This window comes from Zonotrichia leucophrys, chromosome 2 (genome assembly GCF_028769735.1).
Source record: "Zonotrichia leucophrys gambelii isolate GWCS_2022_RI chromosome 2, RI_Zleu_2.0, whole genome shotgun sequence".
Taxonomy (NCBI): Eukaryota; Metazoa; Chordata; class Aves; order Passeriformes; family Passerellidae; genus Zonotrichia; species Zonotrichia leucophrys.
The window spans coordinates 58,772,349-58,793,050 of NC_088171.1; the positions used below are offsets into that span (position 1 = coordinate 58,772,349).

General features: G+C 38.4%; 2 protein-coding genes across 9 annotated transcripts in view; one reads left to right on the forward strand and one right to left on the reverse strand.

The window, feature by feature from the left end:
• Positions 1-5,582, reverse strand: part of BRD9 (bromodomain containing 9) — a 23,589-nt gene extending 18,007 nt beyond the window's left edge. For 6 of the 7 annotated variants that reach the window (XM_064705105.1, XM_064705102.1, XM_064705104.1 and 3 more), the window contains exons 1-4: positions 5,439-5,582; positions 4,299-4,519; positions 2,566-2,698; positions 838-898 (exon numbers count right to left, since the gene is read on the reverse strand). In XM_064705105.1, the coding sequence (XP_064561175.1) occupies positions 838-898; positions 2,566-2,698; positions 4,299-4,519; positions 5,439-5,511 (488 nt within the window). In that variant the 5' untranslated portion in view covers positions 5,512-5,582. Of the gene's footprint in view, positions 1-837; positions 899-2,565; positions 2,699-4,298; positions 4,520-5,438 lie in introns of those variants that run through there. The other variant, XM_064705106.1, reaches the window with a different exon arrangement.
• On the forward strand, positions 5,421-19,956 carry TRIP13 (thyroid hormone receptor interactor 13). Of its 2 annotated transcripts, none has more exons than XM_064705107.1 (14): positions 5,421-5,585; positions 5,989-6,091; positions 7,658-7,823; positions 8,129-8,258; positions 10,263-10,318; positions 12,493-12,583; positions 13,821-13,893; positions 14,818-14,881; positions 15,133-15,219; positions 16,006-16,112; positions 16,765-16,918; positions 17,100-17,212; positions 19,018-19,087; positions 19,662-19,895. In XM_064705107.1, exons 1-14 carry the CDS (start codon positions 5,510-5,512, stop codon positions 19,755-19,757), a joined length of 1,386 nt encoding a protein of 461 aa, XP_064561177.1. In that variant the 5' UTR covers positions 5,421-5,509; the 3' UTR covers positions 19,758-19,895. The 2 variants fall into 2 exon arrangements, with proteins under 2 accessions (XP_064561177.1, XP_064561178.1); XM_064705108.1 differs by having other exon boundaries at positions 5,574-5,725; positions 19,662-19,956.
• Positions 19,957-20,702: the final 746 nt, after the last annotated feature.

The following is a 20,702-nucleotide window of genomic DNA, read 5'->3' on the forward strand; positions in this document are numbered from 1 at the left end:
AAAAACCAAAAACTACTAAAAACATTCTCATAAAATAGATACATGTTTGAAAAATTTCCTAATAAAGGAGAGCATTGTAATTTCACATATGTAGACTTATTTTAAAAAGAAATTATTGAAAATTTTCATTAAAAATGTCTTTCAATTCAACGATCAAATGGTCAATTCAAGCTAGTTCTTGTATTTCTTAATTAATTCTTGTATTTTTTCCGTGTCTCTACATTCCAACTTGGTCTTTTGGCTTCTTGTGGAAAAAGCTCAATTCTTCTTGTTCATAAGGTCCTCTAAAAATAAATACAATGTTTGATTTTTTAAATTGGTTCCAAATTCAGCTTATTGCTACAAAATAAAAAAGGATTTTTTTTTAAACATGAGGTGCAGGTTTAAGAAAACAATAAAATAAAAAGCCTCTCCCAATTTAGAAGATTATCATGTAACCAGGTCTAAATTTGCTTTGTATCTGACAGTGGACACTGAATAAAATAAAATTTAACTAAAACAGTCCAATCTTTTAAAGTAATGTAGAATTATAACTGGCTTTTAATCTCTAAACTAAGTCATTAATATTTAATAAATTTATAATGGCAATGTATAATTTGCCCAAAACACTTATTTCCCTCCACAATGCTAGAATTGCAAACTTGGTAATAATTGTCCTCAACTTATCTTTAAAAACAACCACGTCTGACATGGTTGCAAAGGTTAACAAATATCTTACCAGTCAGTCAGCAGGCACTACTTTCAAACAGAAAACCAGGATATGAAGTTGCCAGGTAACACATACAAATATGCACCAGACACAGCCTACACAGTTGAAGATACAAAAACATTTACTACCTTTGAAGCTGGCGAAGGAAGTGTTCCAGTAATTGCTGGATTGGCGTGCTCTCATTTTCAGCTGCATTTTTAAATGAAAAGCAAGATAAGTGCAATGAAACCACATATGCAGATATTTTTTATTTAAAAATATAAGTACCAGAGAGAAAATCTCACTACAAGTACAATTTGTATTGATCTGAAGCTGAATGTATGAACATGGATTTCAAAGTAGAAGCACATCAGATATCTAAGCACACAGTACCTTTTTCTTCTTCCTTCATTTTCTGAGGTTTTTTTTCTTATCATAGTAAAACCTAGTACCCTTTAAGTCATATGTAGTGCTAAATTTAGCAGCTCTAAGAATATGCTTTAATAAGATTAAAATAATTACATTATATATTTCTGCAGAAAAAGTGACACTTGGTTGCTCAAATACTGCAGTTGGGAAATCCATATTCTTACAACATGTTTGCTGTGCAATTTTCATGGTTTCACCATAAACTCCATGCAATACTATAAGCCTTTTAATCACAGAGTGACAAACAGACACAGATTTACTGGCAAGAGAGGCAACAACTACAATTTCACTTCCTGTACAGATCACACAAGAAACACTACATGTTAATAACCTGTTACTTCAGAGACTGGCTTTAAGTGATGTTTGAAACGTTAATGAAGCATCAAGAATTGAAAATTCAACTCTCCCTGACAGAGGAAAGACATTTCTTAAACAGAATGGGTCAGGTAATTTATATGCTTTCCAATACCATTTTACAACCAGATGAAAAGAGAATAAAATGGGAATAGTTTTTATCTTGTCAGTTTTTAAGGCTCCTGACTACCCAGAAACATAAAACTCTGATCTGAAAATTTCAGTTACCTTGACAGCTGACGGCCACTATTCCTCAATTTAATGTGTGGTCACAATTATAAAATTCCTTGGGATTACTTGACTAGTCAAAGGGCAGTATTCCAAAGACAAGACTCACAATATTCCTAATGACACAATTTTTTGCTACTAGGTTCCATTTTCAGGCTTATGTATAACTGAGATCACAATGTAATTGAAAATTCTCTAAAGTAAAGGTTTCCACTGAGCAATGCTGAGTTTTAATTGTCAAGCAATGGCTACTGAAGAAAAAGCAAGGCAAAATCTCAAAAGATCAAACATGCAGAAGTTGCCACCCACAACTGACAAATATTCTGGCTGGTGATAAGAATTAGAGAAGATTTGTAAATTAAAAATAGGACTGGTATGTGGTGTCTACAGTCTTTAGAGATACACTATCACAACTTCCTTTCCATGAGAATAGAGATACTCCACATAGGTTAGAAAGCCAAAAAAGATAAAAACAACACCTAAGAAGTCTCCATGAGAGATTTTTCCCTTGAAATAAATGAAACTTAGTTTCAGGCATTCTGATCACTATGGTGTAAATGCTAAGGAGAAGGAATCAGGGGAGCACTATGTGCAATAACACTTTCATAATGAGGTTTACCCTGCCAAGGAACAGAGGCCAGAAACAGATGTCCTCGGCAACATCAGTGACCTGAAAACAAACCTACCAAAACATGGAAGCACCAAGAGGAACACTGACTTTTCAGAGAGCAGAAAGTTCTGGATGTTGGAAAAAGTCAAGTTCCTATATTTCAGTAAATCTTCACGAAAATTTTATCTTTGACAAAAGCTTTGTTTTGTGTGCTTTTAAAAAGAACCAAAATAATTTAATCTTTCACACTGTTCACCTGGCTGAGTTCTGCAAGCTCTGACAGGACGATCTGGAGGAGGTTCAACCTCCACCTTTTTCCCAGGATCAAAGTCATCAGTTTCTCCTTCAGTGTCACACTGTTCCTTCTCCCTTTTCCTCTTTTTCTCTTCCTAGGACAACAGAGAGAAGACATATTTTAGAAGGATGTGCAATCCCACACATCAAAAGGCAAGAAACAGCAATGTTTTTAATTTGGAATACTCATTCAATATCCAAGTCATAATACGGTTTACACAATATTGCATATATTTTCACTATGAATTTTTCAATTTTCTTCTCCAATTAAAACTGTTCATCTTTTGCTACTTGGTACTTGATAAAGTATTGTTCTATCATTCTCGCATGTTTATTGAAAATAAAATTTCTGAAGCTATTCATATGTAAAACTGCATGATAATAAGCTACACCAGAGAGCAAAGAAAGTTAATTGACTATTGAGTAAAGATCAATCTGTGGCTCCGCTCTCATCAATGTATTTTTCTTGTTTGTCACATTAAACAGAAATGAGTAAAATACATGACAACTCAGCCAACAAAAGAACCATAAAAATCAGTGGAGGCAATTAATGATCTCTTCCTGAGTTTCAAAGCAAAGGAACATCTAAGTCATTCCTGAAATTCCACAATCATTATCCACATTTGCACAGAAAAGCACACTTTCATTAACCTTCCTTAGACTATGGTTTGATTACTTAAAGATCCATTAGCTTATTCTGAATGTATTAATCATGAAGTTCTGTGAAAAAAATCCAAACAACCCCCATCCCACAAAGTAAAGGCAATTGATACTGCAAAATCTTGTATGAAGGACAGCAGGTTTTGCTACATTTCAAGTCCCAGCCTGAAACATCTGTACTAAGAAAATTGTGCACTGCCTGTGCTGTTTTTAAGAGCTTCTGAACGATCCTATGAGATCTGTCACTTCCAAAAGATTTTTTTGTTAGGCTTGTATTACTTGGAACTGATAGATGTTAGCCACAAACACACACAAATTAGCACCAAAAAAACTGTCACACAAGAACAGTAAAACTACTTGACAGGAAAGAATTAAAAAAGCAGAAAGGTCAGAGAACCATTATTACACAAAAGAAATACTCTTAAAATTGAATTGTACAAGTAACTGTGCTGTCAGTACCTCACTATTGATTTTGAACAAACTCCCCAATGCTCAACACAGACAACTAAGTTGACCACCCTACTTACTACTAACAAAGTCACAAAGCCCAGCACACAGATTATTCCAAGAGCTAACAATGTAATATACCACAGTACTCAAGAGTTAAGAAGCTGTTTTCAGTAAACATATCAATGTCCAGTAACTTGGCACATCTCCCAAATGTAAACACAGCCTGGAATTGAAAAGCTGAAAATAGCCATCCCTAAAACAGTAGCAAAACATGTTTGTGAACAGGCTAAAATACAAAAGATCCAACTGAAAACCAGAAACATTTATTCAAAGTAAATAAGTAAGGAAAATAAAAAGTTATAAGAAGGAAGCTTTTACTTTGTTCACAGAATCATCACAAAAGGTATCCTGTAAATAGCAGAAGTACACCAACTCACACACAAGGGTTTTCTACATTTCTGAAGTGCTATCTCCAGACAATAAGCTTCTCATAACAGTGATTCAAACAAAGTTCTGCACCAGATTTTAGACCTGATAAACAAGCATGAAGGCTGGTGTGCCTGAATTCTAAACATCCCAGCTTACTTTTCTCTTTCTTCTTTCCTCATCATCTAGATGCTTTTCTTTTTCCTTCTCTGACTTTTTCTTCTTCTTTTTCTTCTTTTCTTTATGTCGTTCACGCTCATGATCTGATCTATCATCGTAGTAACTAGAGTCATGCCCTGACCCAGAGAGTTCAGTGACTTCACTGCCACCAACTTTAAGAACCAGCTTTAAGGGTTTTTCCAAAGGCTTGTCCACATAATCTAAATTTAAAAAAAAAAAAATCAATAAATGCACAGGGAGCAATTACAGAATCAGTCACACAGCATTTACAGAATCAGTCTCAATTAGGTCAGAAAAGACCACTGAGATCAAGTCCAATCTATAACCAAACACTATTCGTCAACTAGACCATGGCACTGACTGTCACATTCAGTCTTTTCCTAAGGACCTCTAGGGACAGAAACTCCAGCACCTCTCTGGCACCCCATTCTAACACATAATCACCCTTTTTGTAAAGAAATTCTTTCCCAATGTCCATCCTGAAGTTCCCCTAGTGCATCTTGAGGCCATGTCCTCTCGTCCTGTGGCTGGTGGCCTGGGAGAAGAGACCGACCCCCACCTGGCTACACCCTCTTTTCAGGCAGCTGCAGAGTGACAAGGTCCCCCCGAGCCTCCTTTTCTCCAGGATAAACACCCCCAGCTCCAAAACTTGTTCTAGAAATACTGATTATAAGAATTCGCTGCAAATCAAAAATATACACAATACATTTGGAAAGAAAAACAAAAGCCAAGGCTAATAAGTCCAAGGTAACAAACAGTCGTTCTGCACATCATGAGTTGTAATGTTCCACAAACCTGCAAGACATTAGAAACCGGCTCTTCGGCCTCCACTAAAACCGTCGCAAAGTCCTTGCAGAGCAAGGTGAAATTAAGCACCACTCAAGCACCGCAGCGACCGGATCCCCTCAGGAGCGGCCGTGGGAAGGGCGGAGACGCTCCGGCTCGCACTGCACCGCCCGCCCCGCGTTCCTCGGGCCGCCCCCGCCACCGGCAGCTCCGGCACTCGGAGCGAGGGCTCTGCCCAGGCCCCCCAGCCCGCGCAGGGACGCCGAGCCCCGCCGACAGCCGCGCCGGGGGAAGGCGCGTCCTGGGTACAGAGAGGCCCCCCCCGGTCCTTACCGCTGTAGGCGGTGGCGGAGGTCGAGCGCCATTCTGCCTTCTCGGCTTTGTGCTTCTTGTGTTTCTTCCCCATGGCGGAGCCGCAGCTGGCCCCGCCGGAAGCGCTAGGGCGGGCGGCCCCCCCGCTCGCCACGGAGGAAGATCCGGGTGAGTGGCCGGCCCTTCCTCGCCCAGCGCGCCCTTTACAAACAGCGGCTGCTGCTGTCGGTGCCTGGTGCCTCCGGCTCGCCCGCGCTCGCGATCCCTGTCGCCCCGGCGCGTCGCTGCCAAGGCCGTGCCTGCCTGAGGTGATTCCCTGTCCCCAGCGCTGAGGCGGGAGCAGCCGCCCGCCCTTCCGTACGCGCGACCGCCCTCGCGGCGTGTCCTGAGTCTGTCGTCGCCATCTCCTGAGGGAGGGAAGGTGCCGATCCTGATCCTCGTCCCGATCACGTACCTGGTCTTAGCGGGGGGCCGTGTGCACCTGGACAGGGCACCGGGAAAGGGCCGTCCGTGCCGTGGGCGCGTAGCAGTCGCTGGAAGTCGCTTCTCTTTGCTATCGCTTTTCCCCTAGGAGCGAGAAAGATGGAAGACGCTGCTGGAGATTTGAAGCAAGCTCTCCCAAACATGTGTGACAGCGTTCAGATCCATGTGGAAGTTCACCAGAAGTCGAACAGGTATCTGATCAAAGCGTTGCTTGCTGCTACTTGTGCCTGTTTCCTCTCGGCCTCGTTCTACGGATCTCCAAGAGCCCGCAGGACCCAGCTCTGCCTTCTCTGTGCTCTCCCGGGAGTTTCCTCATGTGTGTCGTTTCCTGAGATTGAACAAATACACTTTGCTCAGTTTCACCTTGTGGGTCATGTCATCCAGTCTCATAATGAAGTTGTTGGCCACGTTATGGGTTTGCCCCAGTTTATCCTTGTCTCTTTTGTGTCTGTGCTCACAACTGCTCACAGTACTCCAGATGTGGTCTTACAAAGCCAGTGGATGAAAACGCTTACTCTCCCTTACATCTGCAGTCTTGGTAGCACAGCCTCAAATAAGGTTGTCCTCATTTGTAGCAGGGGCACACTCGACTTATTGCCAGCTTATCCACCCAGGACCCACGGGCCCTTTTCTGCAAAACAGCATGTCATTCAGTTTTCCTCTGATCTGTTCTGTTATCTGGGCAGTGGGTGGAGAGCTAAGATTTCATGTTTACCATTTTGCTGAACGTCAAAAGTTTCCAGTCAGACCATATTGCCAACCTGCAGAGGTCCCTCTGAACAGCAGCCCCCCCCCTCCAGAATACTGAAAGTTCTCCTTGCTTTGGTGATATCCATAAACTTGATGCAGTCACTTTCAATCCCATTGTCAAGGATGCAAAAACAGTGCTGGTCCCAATGCTAACAGCACCACACTGCCTCTCTCCACCCAAGTTACTGACAGTCTGCTTAATCTTTGTACTAATCACAGCCCTCTGAGCTGGACAGTCCAACCCTCCTTGTCTGTTTATCCAGTTCTTAAGGTTTTGGATGTCTGAAGGATATGGGAGAGCATGTCCGAGACATTAGAAAAATCAAAGAGTAAAATACACACTGTGCTATTTTTGCCAGGCTTAACAGAGAACTGAGAATTTGCATTTGAATGAGTGAAATTGCAAAATTAAGTTAAATCTTCAAATGGTATTCCTGTTCCTGTAGTTTTTGTCTCTTCTGGAATGCTCCCTATATTGTGTCCCCATCCTGATGTTTCAGCTGTCCTGAAAGTATAATGGAGCTTCCAAACTAAGCTTACCAAATTCAGTCTGTAGCTTAGCTCCCAGTCGTTCTGGGTTTCCTGCTGAAACACAGATTGCATAACTGCTTTCCATTCTTGAAGTCTTCTAGCTGTCTCATTCAGTATCCCCTGATATGGCCTCAAACAGCGCAAATGGTATTATTTGGATTATGTCTTTTAATGCACAAATTAAAAACAACTGTCCAACTTGTTGCTTTTGCAGACAGACTGAATCTGACAGGTTCTTTTCTCCTGTAGAATGCTGGAGGATGATTGAGTGGGTTTGGGATTTTTTTGTGTTAGTTGTTTTTTTAGGATTGGGGGTTTTGTTGGTTGGTTGGTCGTTTCCTTGGGTTTTTTGGTGTGTGCAAGATAGAAGCTATTTTCCATGAAAGCGTCATGTATGAAATAATGCTTTTCAACGCTAATTCAAATTGCCTTATAAATGTCAATGCCATAAATTAATGATGTTTCTTTCTTGCTAGTGTGGCCAAGAAAGAAGATATTAGGACAAGTGTCTTAAAGCTGTTGAACAGACACAACATTGTATTTGGTGATTACAAGTGGACAGAATTTGACGACCCTTTCCTTAACAACAATGTGCAGTCTGTGGCAATTGTGGACACAGACCTGAAACTGAAGGACAGACAGGTATTCCTTGTCAAGAACGTGCACCTCTGTTTATGTGCCCCTGAACTAGTTGTAGATGGACTCGTGGTACCCTAAGGGCAGAAGCAAGACAAGGTCTGTAGAATGATGTAGTATCTCTTCTTAGGCTGACTAGTATAACTAGGAAAAGGTGGCTATTTTTTTTTTTTTTACTGTTTATTAAGGTCTGAAACAGAGGTAGTAGGCTTCAGAGATAAAATGCCAGCTGAGGACTGTAACTTTCTTTTGTTCAACTAGCTTTGAATGAGAAATATGACCGGTAACAAATCTTTTTATGTTCATTCTAGCCTATTGACCTGAGCACAAGCAGTCTTTCTCTTCATGTTTTTCATCTGAATGAAGGAGGACCAACCTCGGAAAACCTGGAAGAAGAGAATGATGATATCACTGCAGCTCACCACTGGGTGCTACCAGCAGGTACCTGTGTGGCATTTCTGGGAGCTCTAGAGCAATAAAGAAAATATTGCAAAGGCTAAAAGTGTTTATAGTTACCTATAAAGGTACTATTTGTATTTATTGTTTGTCTATATAAAAAATATGTTTGGACTTTTTTCTTTATGGAACAAATATATTTGGACTTTTTCCTTTGTGGTTTTGACTGACATGCTGCAGATGATTCCAAAACACATCCTTTATTTCTGTAATACTTGTGGATGTGTGAAAATAACTGGTCTTGTTGTCTAAAACATGTAGTCATAATCAGAAGCATGCAAGTTTTTAACATTGGTGATTGCATTCCAAGTTTTTTTTAACTTGAAGATCCACAAGAAGCTTATCACTTTCAATGTTCATTTTCCAGAGCTCACTGCTGCCTTCCAGCCCCCATGACAGTACTGCTCTTATACATGAAACAGACAAACAAAGTAAAGAGATTTAGTCTTTATCTTCTGGAGAGGAAAAATCAGGCTTTCCTCTGTGATAGAGCCAGACCTGCCTGTTACTGTCCTGTGCTTGGGGAAGTTTGATTCTCTGCCTGAAAGGAAAAGCAAAAGTGTGAGCTTTAGCTCAGAGAGACAGTAATTTTGAAACATTTCCTACTCTTTCCATGTTGTGAAATGCCTAATTATTCATTACATTAGTTTTCAGGAAGAATTAAAACTGATACATTGACATTATTGTCGTGGTGCACTAAAATCAGGGTGACCTGGCTCAGCGACAACAGAGGTGCAACAGACCCCCCCTTTCAAGCTCTGGAGAATCCCAGCTACCAGTAGAGGTTCAGCACAGGAACAAAAAGACAGGAACACGGGTCCAGGGGTAGAGCTGGGGTGGCTTTATTTGGTGGTGATTTCCCTTGAGTTCAGGACTCCAAGACCTTGACTCGCGGTTAACAGGAGTTTTTATAACATTTGTCGGGAGGAGGGGTTTAGGGTAGCAAACCAACAGGGATATGGTTGGGGAGGGGTCTGAAGTGGGGTAATTCGTACTTAGACCAATGAAAGAACACTAGGGAAGGGAATAACTTGGGTTCTAAACAATGGGGTTCTAAAGGATACAAAAGTGACAAGGAATTTACTAGAAGAGAGGGTGGGTTCGGGGGAGGATTGACACCTAGGGGGAGGAGGAGTAAGGAGAGTTCTGGGGAAAAGAGTAGGGATAGGAGGGATTGACAGCTGGGAAGGGGAGGCGTTTGAAACTTGGCAGGGAGTGGCTGGGTAACAAACAGAAGGACTGACACTTAACCAAACTGAACAACAGAGAGGGAGCAAGTCTGCATTTAGAAACATGAGATGCAGAATGGGAAACCTGTGCCGCTCCAAAGGCAAGGTCAGGACAACACAAAGGGATTGTAAAATCACAAATTAGATAGTGACCATGCCAATAAAAACTAAAGAAAACACACTGCAGCAATTATTGCCACAATTTTGTGGTTTATAGTTGTTCAGTCTTTTATGCTTTTCTTTACTGAAAGTTAGAAGCCAACGGCTACGAATGATTGATACTCAAATGACAACTTTAGGCTTTTACGCATTGTTCACTACATGGTTTTTTTTACATCTTGATGTTAAAAAAAAAAAGGCAAACTTGAATGATAAAATTTGCCCTAGAACCCTCCTCCTACCACTAGTTTTCATTGCTTCCTTGGTGAAATGTAAGTTCGTCCTCTACTGAGAATGGAATGAACGGTATTTTTCATTTCATGTTAATAAATTAACATTAATTTCTTGTCACAGATATTGGAGGAAATAGAAGCTGGGTAACTGCTGAATTTGTGTGTAGAAAGTGGTCTTTGCATTTTGAGAAAAATAAGTTGAAAAACTTTTTTTTCCCCCACAGATGCTTTACTTGCTTTCATATACGTGTTCTTAATTCTTCATTTTAGTTGAGCATAATTTGAAAACTGTTTTGTGCTGCAATGATGAGTTACAGGTTTCCAGATTGATTTATACTAAACAGGTATATAATATATTGCTTTTGCAGCTGAATTCCATGGTCTTTGGGAAAGTCTTATCTATGACACTGAAGTAAAATCAAATGTAAGTTGAAAATGAATAACAATTAAAATTGCTTGAGGAGAAGTAAGAGCTGAAATTAAACCTGTTTGAAGTTTGCTGCATCCTATGGGGATATGGCTGCAGGCTGGGCAGAAGGGAATGGGAGTATAACTTTTGACGCCAGCAAGGGGGCTATTTACAGACTACAAACGAGACAGGGCTGCTGGGAAAGTGCTTCGAGCTCTTTATTTCTCAGCATCAGTCTCATTACATGATTATGATAATGGGAAGATGCTAGCAGCTCACAATCTCGGCAGCCGGCCAAAAAGCTTAATGTTACAACTTACTTTATAAGCTTCTTAACCAATCATACAAAGCAAAAGCATATTGACAGTAGTTCTATCCAATCACCATAAGCACACGTACCTTTGGTTAAAACAACGCTTGCTTATTTTGAATACAATACCTATTCGTAAGCCTTAAAACACAGCGCACAGAGCTCCATTCTTAAGCTTTAACCTTCCTAATATCTTGCTAGATAAACTTTCTGCAAGTTAGAGAGCTATTCAGACAAGCATTAATACGCAGGCTATTGTTCAATTTGCCCTTGCTTTTTCTGCAGCTTAAATAATTTTTCTGCTGACCTATCTCATAACTGTTGCTTTAGCTCTACTCACAATTCTGCTGTATCTGAAGCCTGTCTTTTCCAGCTTTCACAAAACCCTCTAATTTTCTAGATTCCCATAAACTTTGTTTCTGGCAGCAGCTAAACAGTCAATGGACTTGGCAGTAGTGTCAGAAACTAAACACTTCCATGGGGTCGTTTACTAGCTTGAAGATCCTGTCCATTCATCAGAGATTGTGATGATAACTGCCAGAGATTGTAGAACAGTAATACTGTAATCTGAAATTTAGTAATTGTGATGCAAATAAAACCCACAAATAGTTCAATTCAGCTTCTAACTGAAGTTCTTGGACACAAATAATTAGTTCATTAGCTTATTTGTAATACCATAGATACAGTATTCTCACTTAAGTCTTTATAACCAAATAGAGAAAAGTAAAACATTCCAGTGATGGTACTTCTTAATTTATAAGGCAAAAATCAATTAATACATCCACATTTGTGTAATTTATGGAACAGTTTTCAAAGTCATTTGTGAAATGACAAGACTATTTCATTAGACTTGCTGGTGTTCTAAATAACAGCAAGCTGATCACTGTTGAGTGTAAGTGTATATGGGTAGAAAGAAATGGTAGCTTTTAATGACTCAAACTTGAACTACTATCGTAAAATTGTAAATCTTCCTTCTTTAAACCATGGGAATGCCTGAGCATGTTTGGGTTCTGTGGGCTCTGAAATAGTTGCTGTGAATTTTCAAAATAGCACAGTGAGAATTTTGACAAATACGTGGATTAAGTTTGGTTGTTTTTGCTGTTGTGTGATTGCTCCATCTCAAGCATGAGATATTGCAGGAGCACCAGTGTATTGTCCCATCAACATGCAGGGATCTAAAGCTCGTTACACGTAAGAGCAACAGAAGATAATGTGGTATCAGGTGTTATAGGTAAAAGTCATTATAGATTCGCACCTGAAGTTCATATTCATTTTATTGAAAGAGTTCTCTACTTCCTAATTCTAGATAATTCTAAAATGAAACTGCAATATTTTTAGAAGCAATCATTCCAGGAAATACATGCAACTTCCGTTATTTGGAGGAATTAATTAATCTACAAATTCCTTGTAGAAGCTGATACAAATGCTTCGGTAAAAAAGGAAATAAATGTGACAGGAAATGCTTTGTTTGGTGGGCTGACTACAACAAACTGTACAAATGTATAGCTGTACAACATCTAAACAGGACCCAGAATTTGAGTCTTCGATTCTCTGTACTTAGGCAGCATGTGTTTTACAGACACACAGTACGTGGGACAATGAAAAATAAAAACAATTTTCCTTCCCTGAAGCGTTTAATTTATCCATTTAAAAGTTCTGGAACTCCATGTGTGCCAAGTACATGCTATTCGTATTCTTGAGGGCAGGACAGAAATGAATTCCCATCCTTTGCAGAAATAAATTTGACTAAAAGAGATGAGCTCTTTTTTTCTTGTTGTTATGAGTACACAATAGACATCATTAGAGATTGATTCTATTTGTGGTTATATTTGCTGTTATGACTCTAATTTGTGTCTTTCTGTCTGTCCTTTTCATTTAGTTACTCGATTATGTGACGACAACATTATTATTTTCTGACAAAAATGTTGACAGCAACCTGATATCATGGAACAGAGTTGTTTTGCTGCATGGTAAAAATGATCTGTTTTAAGCCAAGTAGATTGATTCACTGGCCAGCTGTTTATACTTTTCTTCTGGAAAGATTTGTACTGCAATCCTATGCAGTAAAATGAGGTGATATGAAAGCAGCACCTCAATAGTACAAATTTGGATGAAATGTAATGTCAGAGTCAAATCAATGTTCACATATACTGTTTTGCATGAATTTAAATTCTAAAGCTTACAGTGCAGTGACAACTGTGGATTTCTTAATTTTAAGTGATACTGTTTCATTTTTACAGAATGAACAAAAATAATGCAGATACTGAAGATACTAGGAGGCATATATTAGTTAAACTTCTATTGCAGTACTAAATTTGTTTTAGTTATAGCTTTCTAAAAACTTTGTGAAAACTGGGAAGGCAATCTGTGTTGTGTTGTTGACACTGTTCTGTTGCCAACACTTGCTAGTTTAGTTACTTTTAGTTATTTTAGTGAAGCTGAAATCTTCAGTCAGTTCTGGCTTACTGTAGAGGTTATACCACAAACGAGATTAGCATCAACTGAATCCATTTTCTTGCAAAGTGCATCTTGCACTGATTTTGTCATCAAGACTGGTATTCAAAAATCAAAGGTCGTAGTGGAAATATTTGTTTGTTGTATTTTAGTTACAACTGTCAATTTACTTCTACAATTTAGAAGCTTCTTTTTTAGATGTTTTTGTTTGAAAGACTTTATTTCAGACTCATACTCTGGTAACTGTGCTTGTACTTGCCTCTTTGAAGGAAATCTTTGTGACTCTTCCATGGGATATTAAGTCAGATCCAAAAGGTTTGTCTCAGAGTATAGTTCTCAAGATGATCTGGGTTTCCACAAGGAAGAAATTTCTGGGAGAGTGGACAGCTGATCAAACTGATTGTGATATGTTTCAGTTTTCTATGTTAGAAGAGTGCATTTCAGGAAGATACAAGTTTGAGCATAGCACTGATTATAGAGAATGCTGATGAGGTTTAGCCCTGCAGGGGTGATACTGGCTGTTGAATGTCTTAACTTTATGGTGTCTGCATACATATAAAATCCAGCATTAGCTCTAGGATTGTAGTCAAGGAAGCAATTTTCTCAAAATAGTCTGGTGTACACAATCATTATCTGCTGTGATTTTACTCTACAATTAGTGCTGTAATGAAATAAAATAGTTAAAAATCTGTTAGATGTCATTAACAATCTAATGCAGACTCTGTGTAATGTATGGATCTGATTTCAAATCAGGTCCTCCTGGAACTGGGAAAACTTCTCTCTGTAAAGCATTGGCTCAGAAGCTGACAATTCGACTGTCATACAGGTGATTTTTTTTTTTTTGGAAATTTTTCACTTTAGCTTACTATACTTAGTTGTTCTTTTTCATTAGCCCAAGTATATCTCATATTTATTTTCAAGTAACTAAGTGCTATTATGTCTTCTTTTTTGTAGTGCACCAGGCTAGCAATAAAATTGATCTGCTAGACTGATTTTATGGCCTTGTAAAATGTGTAAATAATTGTTCCAGGTGTGTAAAAGACATTCCAGTGTCAGTACAGTAATTTTGCCCACTTTGTATATCAATGACTATTAAAGGACAGAGGATCAAGGAGTATTTTGGTTTTTGTATCTTCATGTTTGATAGAGCCTGGTTTTAATAGGTAGTGGTTTTTTAAACTAATTTCTTTTTGTGCTTGGATTGTCTGAATGCTGCAATCTGCAGGGGTCAGTTTGTATATCAGACATATTATAAGAAATAGCCTGAAAGTTCATAGCAACCTAACAAATCTATATTAAAAAAACCAAAGATATAAAATAAAAGGTGTACCATAAATAATGTGTATTGGCATGATCCTACTCTAGTCCAAACTGAACATATGAAAATCATAAGCTCTATAAAGTGTGGTTGAGATACTTTGTCACTTCTTGCTATACTGAGGAAAATCTTACACAAAGAGAAGAATGAGGCAATTATCATGGTAAGAGTTACTTACCCTGTTCTAATGAGGAAATTCTAATAACAATTTAATATAAGAATTCCAGTTACATTTTCAACAATGTGGGAAGTTCCAGCAACAAAAATAATATCAGTAAAATATGTATTATATTTTGAAAGGTAAGTAATTTAAAGTACTAATTCACAGAATTCCAGGGTCAGAATGTCAGGAATGACACTTACAGAAGTTATTGATATCTCTGATTTTTATTTAGAATGGAGTTGATACTTCTTTTTCTCTTCATACTTTAGGTATAGGTATGGACAGTTAATTGAGATAAACAGCCATAGCCTTTTCTCTAAATGGTTTTCTGAGGTATGTATTGATGTACCTAATAAAATAAGCTACATATTTTAGAAATTACACTGTAATATTCTGTTTAGCTTGTTTCCTAAATATGTGCACCAGAGATTGTTCAGAATAATTAATATGTTTGAAAATGCTTAAAGAGAAGTTTTATTAGAAAGTTGTTTTAAAACCCAGGCATTTACACCTTTAAGTGTGATAAGCCTTAGAAAATTGTGTGGTAAGGAAATAGTTAACATATGCACATGATGTCTTTCTAGAGCGGCAAACTTGTAACCAAGATGTTCCAGAAGATCCAAGAGTTAGTTGATGACAGAGATGCTCTTGTATTTGTACTGATTGATGAGGTATGATTCCAATAGCATTGTTGTGCATAAAATACAGCAGAAAGGAAATTGATGGGAAGGAGCTGCAATAGTGCTCATTTGTAAAGAACAATAAAAGCACATTTATGCTATTTTGTAAGCTACATGATTGTGCAGCTGAGTGAACTTTAGTCTTGACTGCTGCAGATTTGGGAGGTTTGGAAGGAATATAGTGTGACTTAGCAGGCAAATTCCAGCTGAAAATGAATTGAAGCCTTTCTTGGTGGAATTTCCCTTGCTGCTGTATGTTTACATTATATTGTTTTAAACTTCAAAGTAGCCCAGATTTGTATTATTTACATTTTTTGTAAAGCTCTAAAAAATGTGAATATGGTTCAGTTCATTGTTGTTAGATTTTTTTCAAACTTGCATAGAAAAGCAACTTAGTAAATATGTACCTTATTAGCTTTGTCATATTGGAGTTCCTATGGGGAATCTCACTCTAAATTCAATCTATTCATTATTCTGGTGGTATCCCATTCCTCCACATCCAGAATTTAAAATGCAAACCAGCCTCCATTCTGCTATCCAAAAAGGAATTTCCCTCACTACACTTTGCTTCCTTGACACGCCTTTCTTTTTCCCTGGAAATTCCTACCTAACAAAAGATTTTGAAGAAATTTTAGATAGTAGGCACAGGAATCTGAAGGTGTGTTGCATGGGTTACCTGTTTGCTGCCAGGACTCCAAAAATGCAGTCTTTTTGGTTTTTTTGGTGTTTGGTGATTTTGTTGTTGTTGTTTCGGTTGATTGGTTTGGGTTTTTGTAGGTGGAAAGCCTCACGGCAGCTCGCAGTGCCTTCAGGGCAGGCACAGAGCCTTCGGATGCTATTCGTGTGGTCAATGCTGTACTGACACAAATAGACCAAATTAAAAGGTATTGTTTGCATATTATTGCAGTAGCAAAAGGTAATTGACAGTTTCAGTATTCCTATTCCTGCTAAATTTCAATTCCTACTTGGAATACTAAACCAGATTAATTAGTGAATAGTTATTCTTTGTTCACGATGCTAATCTTGAAAAGAAATAGGAGTAATCCAGCAGAATATTTTACATGTACCTGGGTGGACAATCAAATCTATGGACAGTATGCTTCCCCTAACGACAGAGAGAGAAAAAGGACAGAGCATCATGATGTCTGCTTGGAGAGCAGACATCAAAATTGAAATGTAAAAGATGTTGATTAAAGGTTCACATTTACAATTCTTTTCATGATCTTTTTGTGTGTGTCAGAAGCTATGCCAGTAGTTTCTAGGAAGTTACCATATATCACTTCTGAAATAGAATTAGAGGAACTGTGGACACTTGAGAAACAGCTGAAGGAAAGAGACTATGCATTGAAATAGTCTGGTGATACCTGGCCAAGAGCTTCAGATCATTTAATGTAATTCCTGATTGACAAGAATGATGTGATGTGAAGTTTATTGCATAAAATTATTTGAAGCATAAGAAGGAAGGTATCAACTTGCCAGTCATAAAAGGACATAAATCTTTTACATGTGACCTAAAAATCTATTTTTGTCTTGAAGGTATCCCAATGTAGTTATCCTGACTACTTCAAATATTACAGAGAAAATTGACATGGCCTTTGTAGACAGGGCTGACATAAAGCAATACATTGGACCTCCATCTACTGCAGCAATATTTAGAATATATCTTTCTTGCCTGGAAGAACTGATGAAGGTAATACTTGAGAGCAAAACTGTAAAATACCATATTTTAATAAATTTTGCATTTTAGTCATACTTCCTAAGTAACAAAAATATGTAAATTTAATTCATTTTCTGTATTTCCACTCTTACTGTAAAATTTAATTTTGAATGCATTTATTTTTCATACAACAGTTTGTAACTCTCGTTTCTAGTGTCAAATAATATATCCTCGACAGCAGCTTCTGACACTGAGAGAGCTTGAGGTGATTGGCTTCATAGAAAATAATGTGTCAAGGTTAAGCCTTATACTGAAAGATATCTCAAGGTAAGATTCTGAAATTCTACTTTTTTCATACATACATACTGAGTTATGGAATGATGTGTAAAAGTAACCAAATTTCCCAACAACTGGAGATCTGAAACAGCTCAATTTTTTTTTTCTGTTTGGGAAAGTGCAAAAACCTTCAGGGGACAAAAAGTGGAAGCAATCACAATTTGCTGACATGTCTTAGTCTCAGATCTGGCTTGGTCTAGTACTGCTTGTGGTTTTTGCTCTGCCATTTGAAGTCCTCCTGACAAGTTGCTGGCTGGATTAGTGTTCGTTTTCAGTGGATATTGGGAATTGTAATGCACTTTGGCAGAAATAGCATGTGCCTTAGATCCTGCTCAGAAAGTGTTTTGAAATGTCTTGCCATCTGCTAGATCAGTATTTAGTGTGGAGATATAAGTGGACAAAAACAAGGGGGAGAGGAGTAAAGTGTAAATAGATAGTGTTATGGTTTGCTGAGTATGCTGGTAGAGCAAATGGTCTTTCACTGCAGCATAACGGTTCTTGAAACAATAAAAAATATATTCACAATTGTCCAGGTTTAGAGCAAATTTGGGGAAGAATCCCCCCAAAGGAGCTCCGGTGGGAAAAGCAGATCCAATCGGCCCCTCCCCCCAACTGGTCCGGGAGGAAAGAAAAATACCTCCTTGGAGAAAGGTGGAAAAAAACCCCTATTTATTAAACAATAAGACCAAAACAGTATCAAAACAATGAGACCCCTTGCCACTCTAAAAGAGATGACAAACTGAGAAAACCCCGGGTTCAAGCAGCAGCTCACTCAATCTCTGATCAGTCTCTCAGTGCTGGAATTGTCGCAGGCCAGGGCCGGCCCAGTGGGCCACAGCTGCAGCTGCCGATGCTCTCCTGGGTGTTCAGTCCAGAGCAGTTCCAAGAGGTCCAAAGAAAAGGGAAAAAAAAACAGTCCAGGGAACTTCTTTGCCTCAGCTAGCTAACACTAACTAAAAAGCAAAAGAAGAGCTCTCTGTCCCGCTGTCTGTCCGCAGACGACACAGTCAGGAGCAGGAATGTGGAGGAGTGAGTGCAGTGTCTGAAAACAAACTGCGCGCTTCTTCTCTCTCCCCCTTCACTCTCTGTAACACTCTTAAAGGTACAAAACTTATTATTATTCAACATAAACAGAATGAGACGATTGGGGATAAAAGCATCATATAGTCAACCCAGGACAACAATATCAAGCAATGTTTTTTTTTTCCAAAGTGTTGTTCCCTATGGAACAAAATAATATTCATAAAGTCTGCAAAGTGTGTTTTGTTTCTGTTCCTAAAGTATGCAGTCTTAACCAGTGAGTAGTGAAGTAAAAGCAAGTAAGTTTTTTCAGACACAGAAGTTTGCATTTTATGTACACAGAGCAGTGCTTGGAGAAGATGCTAACATATACGAAGTGGGTGAGGTGAAGAAAATTGTGTAAATGATAGGGAGAAGGAGACAGGCAGTAACCCATAAGGTCCAGCACTCAAACTAGTTTTTTTCCCAGTCCTTTCAAAAGTGGTTGTGTCCATACCACGCTGTGGTAGACATCCCCCCAAATTAATGAGATTGGCACAACAATGTGAAGGGCCTGATGCAAGCATTGGCAGGCAGCTGTGCCTGTGCTGCTGCTGTGTAGCCTTCCACAAGCAGAATTTGTTCACTTCCTGCTGAAAGAACTGCAAGTGAGCTACTGAATTGTCATCTGAAGTTCTTTTGGAACAACTTAATAGAGAAACGCAGAAAAAGGAAAGGCATCCTTTTAAGAGTGGATATTTAGCATTTCAGCAGCACTTGTCTCTGTTTTACCATAGAAAAAGTGAAGGTCTTGGTGGCCGGGTCCTGAGAAAGCTTCCTTTCCTAGCACATGCACTTTATATTCAAGTAAGTTTATTATATTCAAGTGACTTTATTGTGTTCATTATATTTTGGGTTGAGTTTGAGACAGGCAGGAAGACATCTGAACACACACTGCCTGAAGTGAAAGATTGGTCCAAACCTCCCTTTTAACCTAAACTGCGCTTGTTTCTGAAGCTTTGTAGACCAAAACAATTATGTGTTGTCCATAATTTAGAATAGGATTGAAGAAGACAGGTGGGATTGATCTGCCCAAGAGCATTCTACTTTTAATTAAATAAATGAACATTAATACTGGTGCTCTTATAATTTCTTGCTGAAAAAAAATTCCCCAAACCTCTACCACTTTATAAATAATAATTTGTTAAAAACCTTTTTCTAAGCAAATATACAGTATTGTGACTGAAAACTTCACACAGATTGACTTTGACTTTGCTGTGATAGCCGAATTTAAATAAACTTGCGGTTTGGTGTATAGAATCTTGCAATTTTTGTAACATGAAATTAAAATATTTCTCTTTTAAATACTGTGATTTGTATGTAAAATACTATGTCTGCCTGTTGCCTTGGTGTGTCTAACAAAATGTTCTCTTATTTTCAGTCCCCCAGTGTCACAATGACAACTTTTCTTCAGGCCCTTTCCCTTGCAGTAGACAAACAATTTGAAGAAAAAAAGAGTCTTGCAGACTGCGTGTGATACGCTGCTGTTTTGTGGTTGACTGTATTGTTATATTTTTTATACAAGTTGCGCTACTTTTATGCACTTGTAAAATGAAATGCATTTTTATGCATTTGTAAAATAAATGTATTTGTAAAATAAAATGCACCTTAAAAAACCTGGAATGCCTTATCTGGTTTTTCAAAATATTGATTAATAAACAACAAAGGAAGTTCACAGCATCTTTTTTGAAACCTTTATGTCAAATGTCAATAAAAGGATTGTAACAGGTTTTTGTTTTAAGTCATTTTCCATCTTTTCCCATTACTAAAAGTGGGTAGGCTTCTGTTCCCTGTTTTTAATCACTAACTTTCTATCCAAGCATCTGAAATAACAGGCATGAAACTGGGAAGAATTCAAAGTGCTCAGTGACAGACCAGATCTTTCATACTGACATCTCTTTTTTCTTGAAATTTAATATAAATTATTATGGGTTTTAATTACATCGGATTTAAAATCAGGTGATTGTGTAATTGTATTTTGTAAAATTTGGGGTTTTTTTATGTTTTTGAAAGGATGTGAACCCCAGTGGACCATGTTTTCTCCATGAAGTATAACTACAATATTTTGTCTTTAAATGCAAATACATTTTGGTTTTGTTTTATACAAAAGAGAGACGGGGACTTTTTTTAGAGGGTGTGTAGTGATAGGACAAGGGGAGCAATTTTAAACTGAAAGAGGGTTGGTTTAGATTAGTTATTTGAAAGGAATTTTTTGTGGGGTTGGTGAGGCACTGGCACTGTTGCCCAGAGAAGCTGTGGATGCTTGATCTCTGGAATTGTTTAAGGCCAGGGTGGATGGGGCTTTAAAGAAGCTGTACTAATGGGAATGGCCCTGCTCATGGAGTGTTGAAAGCTGGAACTAGGTGATCTTTAAGGTCCCAACCCAAACCATTCTATATTTCTGAATGTTAAGGGGGCTTCC